This window comes from Mustelus asterias, chromosome 20, assembly GCF_964213995.1.
Source record: "Mustelus asterias chromosome 20, sMusAst1.hap1.1, whole genome shotgun sequence".
NCBI lineage: Eukaryota > Metazoa > Chordata > Chondrichthyes > Carcharhiniformes > Triakidae > Mustelus > Mustelus asterias.
In genome coordinates this window covers 30,102,296-30,114,276 of record NC_135820.1, presented here as the reverse complement: position 1 = coordinate 30,114,276, position 11,981 = coordinate 30,102,296, and the positions used below count along the sequence as shown (strand labels likewise).

Sequence of the window (11,981 nt, the reverse complement as noted above, 5' to 3'; positions counted from 1 at the left end):
TCCCATCTCTGTAACCTTACATGTTTATCCTGCTAATCCCTCTAACCTACACATCTTTGGACACTAAGGGGCAATTTAGCATGGCCAATCCAACTAACCTGCAAATTTTTGGACTGTGGGAGGAAGCCGGAGCACCCAGAGAAAACCCACACAGACACGGGGAGAATGTGTAAACTCCACACAGTCACCCAAGGCTGAAATCGAATCCGAGTCCCCAGAGCTGTGAGGCAGCAGTGCTAACCACTGTGTCATCGTGCCGCCCTGAAAACGATTGAAGCAGGACTCCAACCTGCAATCTTCTGACACAAGGAAAGATACAAAATATTTTTAAAAGTAAAAAAAACACATTTTTCAGGTTCTAGTGTTCCCAGCGCATCTTTGTATTCAGTTGGTCTGATGGGGGGTCATATTTTTAAATGACAAAAATGCACCAGTCACTCAAGAGATTGGGTAAACATATTGTGGGTTAATTTAATAAGAAGAGGCACATGATAACAGATATACATGGGTACAAAACTGGAAGACACCAGCAAGCAGAACTGTCTGTGTATGCTCTCTGCTCAAACCAAAAGTGAAACCAAAACTAGATCACGTGACATACTGTTGAACTGTGATTTATGGAGTTCACTTGTTTGCAATAACTCCCAAACTATAAATCACACCAGGTTTTACAGACCGAACCACATGACTAGAGTGGATACTTCAAGTGGTGAATTTAGAAAGTTTATTAACCATTAAAACGGTAACAAATGCTATGTTAGCCCAAGTGTTGAACAATAATTGGTTAGCATTGCTGTCTGTCATTTATAATTGAGACATCTGATAAATGTGAGGTGATTCATTTTGGTAGGACTAATTTAAATGTGGATTACAGGGTCAAAGGTAGGGTTCTGAAGACTGTGGAGGAACAGAGAGATCTTGGGGTCCATATCCACAGATCTCTAAAGGTTGCCACTCAAGTGGATAGAGCTGTGAAGAAGGCCTATAGTGTGTTAGCTTTTATTAACAGGGGGTTGGAGTTTAAGAGCTGTGGGGTTATACTGCAACTGTACAGGACCTTGGTGAGACCACATCTGGAATATTGTGTGCAGTTCTGGTCACCTCACTATAAGAAGGATGTGGAAGCGCTGGAAAGAGTGCAGAGGAAATTTACCAGGATGCTGCCTGGTTTGGAGGGTAGGTCTTATGAGGAAAGGTTGAGGGAGCTAGGGCTGTTCTCTCTGGAGCGGAGGAGGCTGAGGGGAGACTTAATAGAGGTTTATAAAATGATGAAGGGGATAGATAGAGTGAACGTTCAAAGACTGTTTCCTCGGGTGGATGGAGCTATTACAAGGGGGCATAACTATAGGGTTCATGGTGGGAGATATAGGAAGGATATCAGAGGTCGGTTCTTTACGCAGAGAGTGGTTGGGGTGTGGAATGGACTGCCTGCAGTGATAGTGGAGTCAGACACTTTAGGAACATTTAAGCGGTTATTGGATAGGCACATGGAGCACACCAGGATGATAGGGAGTGGGATAGCTTGATCTTGGTTTCAGATAAAGCTCGGCATAACATCGTGGGCCGAAGGGCCTGTTCTGTGCTGTACTGTTCTATGTTCTGTGTTCTACCTTGAATAAAGAAGTTTTCATTCCTCCATCAAGGTTAACAATAAGTCTAAGGTTCACAATATATTTCCAGCCTGCCTGGGAAGACAGCATTTTACAATTCACGTAACTTTTAATAACTTTTCTTAAAATCAAATGTTAAGGATTTATAATTCTGTGGTGAACCACTGTAACACTGTCTGTGTGTGGGATGTGCCTGGGCACGCCCCTGCTGCCTTGGTCCGGGGCTCCGCCCTCCTCGGGGTATAAAGGTGGCTGCTCTCCTCCCCTTTGCCTCAGTTCGAGTTGGCCATCGGTTTGGGAGTGCTTCTGTTCTTGTTGATAAAAGCCTGTTGTTCCGCAACCTCTAGTCTTTGCGTGAATCAATGGTGCATCAATTTTATGAACAAAATTTTTGAAATGGAGCAACTCCTGAAACCTGACAAATTGGATCTGGATCCGCAGGCAGTCGGTGCCTCTAATTCTTTTGATCACTGGCTGCGCTGTTTTGAGACCTTCATCGCCTCCTCCTCCTCCGTCGTCGTAACAGACACAGACAAACTGCATGTGCTCCACGCCCGCGTCAGCGCTCACGTCTTTGCGATGATCCACGACGCAGAGACCTACCAGGAGGCAATCAATCTCCTCAAGAGCCAATACAACCGGCAACCGAACGAAGTCTACGCCAGACATCTGCTGGCCACTTGCAGACAGCAGGCCGGGGAATCGACTGAGCAATTCCTGTGCGAACTACGTGCACTCGGCAGAGCCTGCAACCGCAAGGCCGTTTCAGCCGCCCAAAACGCCGACGACCTGATCAGAGATGTCTTTGTCGCGGGCATCAGGTCGACCTATATCCGGCAGCGTCTGCTGGAACAAGGTGGGCTGGACCTTAAGAAAACTGTGGAACTTGCCAGCTCGCTGGAGGTAGCGTTCCGGAACCTCGAGGCCTACACCCCCGACCACGAGGTCGCACCGTGGACACTGCGACCGCAGCCATCGCTGTACCCGGGAGGGCCGCAAACCTACGCCACGCCCCGTCCCGAAGCCGAACTGACCACTGCGGCAGTCCCCGGAGGCCCGAGATGCTACTTCTGCGGCCTGGAGAAGCACCCACGACGACGCTGCCCGGCGAAAGACGTGATCTGCTCTGGCTGCGGTAAGAAGGGTCACTACCTAAAGGTTTGCAGGGCAAAATCGGCCCCCAGGCCCAGCAGCGCCACGTACGATCCGCGGGAGGGACCGTTGTCAATGCTATCGGCCGTGTGCAATCCGCGGGTGCCGCCATTTTGGACGCCAGCGGCCGCGTACGACCCACGGAGGCCGCCATCTTGGATGCCATCAGCCATGTGCGACACATGGGAGCCGCCATCTTGGGTGACGTCAGCCGACTCACGGGTGCCGCCATTTTGGGAACCGTCCACCGCATCGCCATCCGACAGTGGCCTCGGTTGCGTTGGACCAGTCCAAGCCTCACCAGCTCGCCTGGTCGATGATGGACGTCAAGGTAAACGGCCACAGTACTAACTACTTATTTGTGGGAGTACGGAGAGTTTCATCCACCCTAATACAGTGAGGCGCTACGCACTACCAGTACTGCCAATGCAGCAATCAATCTCTATGGCTTCGACGTCCTGGTCAGTGAATGTCCTCGGATACTGTGTAGCAACTCTGACTGTACGGGGCACGGTGTAAACAAGTGCAGGCTTCTCGTGCTGCCACAGCTCTGCGCTGCCGTACTACTGGGGCTAGATTTCATGTGCCACCTCGGGAGCGTCACTATGGTGTATAATGGGCCTTTTCCCCCAATCTCCATCCAAAATCCACAGCTAACAGACCAGCCACCGCGCACCACCTGTGGTCTCTCGACCCTCAAAGTCGCCCCTCCCTCGCTTTTTGAGCATCTCACCCCCGACTGCAAGCCCATTGCCACCAAAAGCAGACTGTACAGCGCTGGAGATAGAGCATCCATCAAGTCCGAGGTGCGACGCCTCCTGGGGGAGGGGATCATTGAGGCCAGTACCAGTCCCTGGAGACCCCAAGTGGTGGTTGTCAAGACTGGGGAGAAACTTCGCATGGTCATCGACTACAGTCAGACCATCAACCGATACACACAGCTGGACGCGTATCCCCTTCCCCGCATATCTGACATGGTCAATCAGATTGCACAATATCGGGTTTTCTCCACCATTGATTTGAAGTCTGCATACCACCAGCTCCCTATCCGCCCGGAAGACCGCCAATACACTGCCTTCGAGGCGGATGGCTGTCTCTACCACTTCCTTCGGGTCCCCTTCGGCGTCACCAGTGGGGTCTCGGTTTTCCAGCATGAGATGGACTGAACGGTGGACCAGAACGGGCTGCGGGCCACCTTCCCATACCTGGATAACGTCACCATCTGCGGCCACGATCAGCAGGACCATGACGCCAACCTCCAAAAATTCCTCCACACTGCGGCACTCCTTAACCTGACCTACAATAAGGAGAAATGCGTATTCCACATGCGCCGCCTCGCCATCCTTGGTTGTGTTGTGGAGAACGGGGTCATCAGCCCCGACTACGACCACATGCATCCCCCCCTGGAACCTCCCCTCCCCACCACCCTCAAAGCACTGAGGAGATGCCTAGGCTTCTTCTCATACTACGCCCTGTGGGTCCCCAATTATGCGGACAAAGCCAATCCGCTCATCAAATCCACATCTTTTCCCCTAGCGGCGGAGGCCCGGCTGGCCTTTGACCGCATCAAAGTGGATATCGCGAAGGCCACGATGCACGCCGTAGACGAATCCACCCCATTCCAGGTGGAGAGCGATGCGTCTGACTTTGCCCTAGCCGCCACTCTTAACCAGGCGGGCAGACCCGTGGCCTTCTTCTCGCGCACCCTCCAGGGACCTGAAATTCGACACTCCTCTGTCGAAAAAGAGGCACAAGCCATCGTGGAGGCTGTGTGACACTGGCACCACTATTTAGCTGGCAAATGGTTCACCCTGCTCACGGACCAACGGTCCGTTGCCTTTATGTTCAGCAATGCGCAGCGGGGCAAAATCAAGAACGACAAGAAATTGAGGTGGAGGATCGAGCTCTCCACCTACAATTACGACATTTTATACCGGCCTGGGAAGCTCAATGAGCCCCCAGATGCCCTGTCCCGGGGGACCTGTGCTAGCGTGAACCCAGACCGGTTACAGACTCTCCACGATGACCTCTGCCACCCGGGGGTTACCAGGTTCTTCCATTTCATCAAGGCCCGGAACCTGCCCTACCGAGGAAGTCAGGTCTGTAACCAGGCACTGCCAAGTCTGCGCGGAGTGCAAGCCGCACTTCTACCGACCAGACAGAGCGCACCTCATCAAAGCCACCCGCCCTTTCGAACGCCTGAGCGTTGACTTCAAAGGCCCCCTCCCCTCCTCTAACCGCAACGTCTACTTCCTCAACGTCGTTGATGAATATTCGCGGTTCCCCTTTGCTATCCCCTGCCCGGATATGACCTCAGCCACGGTCATCAGGGCCCTGCACAGCCTCTTCACCCTGTTTGGTTTCCCCAGCTATATTCATAGCGACCGGGGCTCCTCTTTTATGAGTGACGAGCTGCGCCAGTACCTACTCTCCAAAGGCATAGCCTCGAGTAGGACCACCAGCTACAACCCCAGGGGGAACGGACAGGTGGAGAGGGAGAATGCGACAGTCTGGAAGGCCATTTTATTAGCTCTCCGGTCTAAGGGTCTTCCAGTCTCCCGTTGGCAAGAGGTCCTCCCTGATGCACTACTGTGCACGGCTACCAACGCCACCCCTCATGAACGAATGTTTGTTTTCCCCAGGAAGTCCTCCTCGGGGACCTCACTACCGTCGTGGCTGACGTCCCCAGGCCCTGTCCTGCTCCGGAAGCACGTGCGGACCCATAAATCGGACCCCCTGGTCGAAACGGTCCGGCTCCTCCACACCAACCCCCAATACGCCTTTGTGGCGTATCACGACAGGCGGGAGGACACGGTCTCCATTTGCGATCTGGTCCCTGTAGGTAATACATCCCACGGCCCCTCAGCCCTAGCTCCAAACATTGTCCATGATGCACCAGAGTCGCAGCACGCTCATTTAGCCCCCGTGTATGGCATGCCTGAGCCACAGGAGCAGCATCCACACACCCGGCAGTCTGAAGGCGCTACGGGCGGCACCACTGGTTATGGATTGGCGCCTGACTCATCGCCGCGGCCTCCTGAACCGGCGCCACGACTGACACTGCGGCGATCGCAGCGGCAGATCAAGCCCCCGGAGAGACTGAACTTGTAATTTGAATCAATAACTTGTGACTGTCGTTTCCACCACCTCGCCCCCGCCGAACTCTTTTTAAAGAGGGGGTGAATGTGGTGAACCACTGTAACACTGTCTGTGTGTGGGATGTGCCTGGACATGCCCCTGCTGCCTTGGTCTGGGACTCCGCCCTCCTCGGAGTATAAAGGTGGCTGCTCTCCGCCCCTTTGCCACAGTTCGAGTTGGCCATCGGTTTGGGAGTGCTTCTGTTCTTGTTAATAAAATCCTGTTGTTCCGCAACCTCTAGTCTTTGCGTGTATCAATGGTGCATCAAATTCTAAAAGTTATAAACTAGTTGTGTTGCAGGTGATTCCACCAGCCTTACTAACACATCTATTGATCAATGATTTATTCTTTATTTATTTCACAATTTGTCTATTTGACAAATGTGACTGGTTTCCAATAATGTCGGTTTAGTTTTCAAAATAGTTTTCAAATTTGCTTGCTAAATAACATATTAATTCAGTCTACAAAATGATAATAACATGAAAACTATTGTTTATGAAACTGCCAACAACAGTTCCTTTCTTGTGATGTCATGCCCCTATCCCTTTAAGGCGTTTTACTGCAATGGGTAAGTTTCATTCACTTCCCATCACAAATCTTTGCTCACAACAAAAGTTGGGTCTTAATATGTCATCAGAATCTGAGCTGATTGCTTAAAGAAGGACCCCACGCAGCTTCCTGATGGGCATCCTCCCTGCCTTCTCAGAAGTAAATATAGAAATAGCAGGTCCTCGAAAGATAATTGCCACAAGGCACTTTAACCACAAGTCTGTCTGTTTTCACCAGGCAGTCAACATCAAAATGGTCCCTTAAATATTGAATTGAAAAAATCTGCTAATTTATCTCGAGTCTGTCAGCAGATATTACTACTGTTGTGATTCATGATTCATGAATTGGCAACACTGCAATACTAACATTGGGCGAGAATAATATAGCTTTGTATTCCAATGACTCCATCAAGGAAAGTCAAAAAACCTGCTGACTGTACAGTCAAGATCCACCCATGAATATTAGTCATTTCAGTGTGAAACCCAAGAGGAACAAGATTCCAGTAAAAGTGTCAAGCAAAGAAAAATGCTTGAGGTTTTTATTTCATTAGAATTAAACTCCAAAAATCTGTGGCTGGGATTCTCTGGTGTCGCTAAAAGTGGACGGAGCTTTTGGCTGGAACGCCAAATTCTGCGTTTCCATTTGCTGCGGGGCGGCACTGGATGAGATTGGAGAATTCCACTCAATGGCTTCTCATAGAATCCCTACAGTGCAGAAGGAGGTCATTCAGCCCATTGAGCCTGCAACGACAACAATCCCACCCAGGCCCTGATATTAACCCCACTAATCCCCTGGACACCAAGGGGCAATTTGGCATGGCCAATCCAACTAACCTGCACATTTTTGGACTGTGGGAGGAAACTGGAGCACCCGGAGGAAACCCACACAGACACGGTTAGAACAAGCAAACAGCAAACAGTCACCCGAGGCCAGAATTCAACCCGGGTCCCTGACACTGTGAGGCAGCAGTGCTAACCACTGTGCCGTCCATTAGCTGCAACCATAAACTTGACACTGCCTCAGCTGCTATCTTCTCACAACCTGCACCTCATTCCTCCAGATAAACAGCTGGCTGCATTTTGATTTTGCTTTACCTCATTTTCCAGATTGCTATACTTCAATATTAAACCAACCAACAAGCCACATGCCTACCCTACCTATCTGTTGGAACATACATAGCTGAGTGTATGGGGTCATTAAATCAATGAAAGATCCCTAGTCGCTTCCGAGAAGCATTATAAAATGAAGTATGCCTCACAGAGAAAATCACACAGGTAAGGAATATCTCAGGTGTGCATCCAAATCATAGAAATCATAGAAATCCTACAGTGCAGAAGGAGGCCATTCGGCCCATCGAGTCTGCACCGACCACAATCCCACCCAGGCCCTACCCCCACATATTTACCCGCTAATCCCTCTAACCTACACATCCCAGGACTCTAAGGGGCAATTTTTTTTTTTTAACCTGGCCAATCAACCTAACCCGCACATCTTTGGACTGTGGGAGGAAACCGGAGCACCCGGAGGAAACCCATGCAGACACGAGGAGAATGTGCAAACTCCACACAGACAGTGACCCGAGCCGGGAATCGAACCCGGGACCCTGGAGCTGTGAAGCAGCAGTGCTAACCACTGTGCTACCGTGCCGCCCGGTAGCTGCCGATAGACAGATCAGAAAGATCCCATGTCCAGGCTACACTAACAGCAGCAATAGATAAACAGACATAATCACTGCCCTGGCCACAGATTAGTGCGTTAATTGGAGGAGTTATTGCTGGAGAAGGTTGAACAAAACAATAACATTTCTCTAATCTGCCCCATACTGAGGCTGTAAAACAGAGAGACTTGACAATGCAGAATGGTTTGCTGATGCTGGTCACAGTGAATTTTCTCTGCTTCCAGGACTTCATCTGCATCTACTCGACAAAGACCTCAAACAGGACACACCAACACTCACTTGCCAATTCTTGCCTTGTTGTAGGGAGCAAACATAGTCTTCCAAATCTGACTGATGATGTTCCGGAGACTGGGGAGCCAAGATATGGCTGCTGGAGAGGCAGGGTCCAGTCTGACAATCAGCAGGTAGGCTAAAAACACAGCCAAAAATAACTTGCGAAGAAATATTGAATGTAGACACCTAGTGGACAAGGCCAGGACTTGCTGAATAACTTTGAAGAAAGAGTTTTCTGGCTGTCTGCGCTGGCTACAGCCTGCTGGGATGAGGCTCCTGCTGTCCACTGACGCTTGCTCCATTTGCTGGGTCCTCCTATTCTCTATGACTTGTAGCATTGTTCCCCTCTGCTGCTCTGTCAACAATACCGTGTCCAGAATCACTTCTTCTGCTTCTGCATGAAGCCCAAGCGGTAGCAGCACATGCAGCAGATACATCTCCCTGAGTTGTATCTGAGTATCCATCCTGAGTTCACTGATTTCAGCCAGTAAAGTGATCTGGTCACTGCAAATGAATCCCTGCCCATCTAGACTGAGGAGGGAAAAAAATAATCTGGGATTCTCACCCCAGAGAACAGTTCAACACCTCTGCATGTGTGTCTACTTCAAGTAAGAACAGGGTCAACATCGACTGTGATGGCCTTCACAGCGTGGAAGCTCACCAACTTTAACTGCCTCAGACGTGAAGAATAATCACTTCACTGAGCTGTCAGAAGTTAATTGTATCAATTGAGGTTAAGTACACACAGGTGGAGGGCATTGATTGGATGATTGAGCATGTATAAAGAGACATTTACTGACACAGAGGGGGAGTGGAGTCAGGAGATATAGACTTGCAATGTTTCACTCTGCAAATAAATCATTCCAAATAAAGACTGGCTCTGGTTTCTTCCTTCACTGACTGGCTATCAGGAGTATAACAACAGGGCAGCATTATGGCACTACTGCCTCACAGCGCCAGTGACCTGGGTTCAATTCCGGCCTTGGGTGACCATCTGTGTGGAGTCTGCATGTTCTCCCTATGTCTGTGTGGGTTTCCTCCAGGTACTCCGAATTCCTTCCACAGCCCAAAGATGTGCAGGCTAGGTGAATTGGCCATGTTAAATCACCCCTTGGTGTCCCAAGATGTGTAGATTAGGAGGATTAGTCGTGGTAAATGTGTGGGGTTATGGAGATAGGACAGGGAGAAGGCCGGGATAAGCTATTCTGTCGAAGAGTCGGTACAGACTCCATGGGCTTCCTTCTGCACTGTAGGGATTCTATGATTCTATGAGAGGGGATTTGATATCCATTAAATTGTACCCCAACATGAGTCAACATTGTCAGGAGATGGAAGGGAAAGTAACAAGGCAATGAACCACATAACATTTGCTTCTTCAATAATAATGGAAAAGAAGATGTTCGATAGCAACAATGCTATGGAAAAAGTCTTTCCCATGCTTCCTATACAACATAATATGAAGAAATTTGAACTACACTTCAAAAGTTAACAAAACAACTGAGCTCTCACATATTTATCTTCTACCCATCTTGCCACAAATTGTAAAATAAAACCAAAAGTAAGGCCCTATTTGCTAGTACCAGGCTTTCCTTTTAAACCCCAAATGGAAAAAATAAAAAACAGTAGCTCTAGGTTTGAATGGGAGCAGTCTGCTCATGATCTGCACCAGACATTCATAGAGGGAGTCGGTGTACCCAGCCATCAATATCACAGCACCTTGGTCTGACCAGCAGGTGCAGAAACCAAAAATGATATAGATCTGGTTTGGTACAGTGCTATTCATGTTTATTTTTATTTGTGGGACATGGGCCTCACTGGCGGCCAGCATTTATTGCCCATCGCTATTTGCCCGAGGGCAGTTGAGAGTCAACCACATTGCTGTGGCTCTGGAGTCACATGTAGGCCACCAGGTAAGGACAGCAGATTTCCTTCCTCCAAAGGACATTAGTGAACAAGATGGGGTTTTCTGACAATCGACAATGGCTTCATGGTCATCAGTAGATTAATTCCAGATTTTTAAATTGAATTCAGATGCCACCGTCTGCCGTAGTGGGATTTGAACCCGTGTCCCTAGAACATTAATTGAGTTTCCAGATTAATAGTCTAGTGATAATACCACTCGGTGCAATATCAGGTGAGGATTGCCACTTAAATTTTCTTTCCATTGTAATCATTTCTTTCACTGTAAATCCTGAGCAGGGCAAAGGAAAATTTAGCTTAATATCTCTTGCTTTGCTTGTATTAGGAAGGCAATAACTGGGTGTGGATGTGGAATATTAAATAATACCTTTTTTGGCTCACTGAATAATGATAGCGACAAGTGCCTATGATTAATAATTGACCGATGAGGTAGGGTTGTCGTTTCTGAAGTCCCCACCCCTGAATCCCATGTTTGAATTTAGCATCAAAGGATAAAATACTTCTGCTTGTCTGCTAAATTAGAATATTCTGGCTGTGGCGAGAAAGCTCTGAAATACAATAAAGCTTGAATGAGGAGAGATTTAGGCAACTGAAAGTATTTACACAGGATAAACCTCCCAGAAAGAATTTACTTGAGGTATTCACAAGCCTGAAGGGCATCGATTGCCTTGCCTCTAATGACATGTTTGACATATTGCAAACAAGGAAGCACAGACACAAGCTCAGAAGAGGGAAGGTAAATAGACAGTTTTGATTTAATTACACAGAGGTCAGTCCATGTAATAGACTCCCTCAGGATACATGGAGGCAATTAATGTCAGAATATTCAAGAGAGAACTGCACTTATACTAAGAGAAAATAAGTAAGGAAGTTTCATGAATTTGACCCTGTGATAATGAAGGAACAGCAATACGTGTCCAAGTCATATTGGTGAGTGACTTGAAAGTGGTGATGCTGGTATCCATCTGCTGTCCTTCTCCTTCTAAGTAATGGCTACATGTGTGGGATCTGGTACTAAAGAAGCTTATACCAAGATGCTGCAGACATTGCATGCCAATGGTGGAGGGGATGGATGTGGCTTGTAGATGAGGTGTTGTTCAGATAGACTGATTTGTCCTGGAAGCTACTAAGCTTCTGAGTATAGTTACAGCTGCACCCATTCCGGTAAGTGGGGAGTATTCCATCACCCTCAGGATTTGTGCCTGTAAGTGGTGGAGATGCTGTGGGGAGAGTGGAGGAGAATTGCTTGTCACAGAATGTCCAAAACCTTCTGATTCAGAGACCAATTAGCTGAAAGCAAAGCCAACTGACACGTAGAAAGGAGAATTGAGGCAGTTTTGGTAATTAGTTCGATGATTTCCTTCCATATTCCATCCTCATTTAAGTTCAGCACTGAAGCTCATTTAAGCTCAGCTGTCTGTATTCTATCACAATTCACCAGCCATCTCTTTGCCAATCTGCAAATTAGCTTCCGATGTTCTAACACCTCACATTTCAAATTCTCATCCTCTTGTTGAGATGCACAATGACCTTCACCTTCAGCCTCACTGCCTTATTGTCAGTTGGCAGCATTGTGATTCAGGTGGTTGTGGGTTTGAGAACAACTCCAAGATTTGAGCACAAATGTTTAGGCCGATGCTCCAGGTTGAGTACTGAGGAAT

General features: G+C 48.5%; 1 protein-coding gene across 1 annotated transcript; it reads right to left on the bottom strand.

The window, feature by feature from the left end:
* Positions 1–7,858: 7,858 nt before the first annotated feature.
* Positions 7,859–8,864, bottom strand: LOC144508241 (peroxisome assembly protein 26-like). The gene has a single exon (XM_078236056.1). The coding sequence runs from the start codon at positions 8,862–8,864 to the stop codon at positions 8,403–8,405; it is 462 nt and encodes a 153-aa protein (XP_078092182.1). The 3' UTR covers positions 7,859–8,402.
* Positions 8,865–11,981: the final 3,117 nt, after the last annotated feature.

Bases quoted from the DNA above. Each gene is read 5' to 3' on its own strand.
- LOC144508241 (XM_078236056.1), bottom strand. From the start codon at position 8,864: ATGGATACTCAGATACAACTCAGGGAGATGTATCTGCTGCATGTGCTG.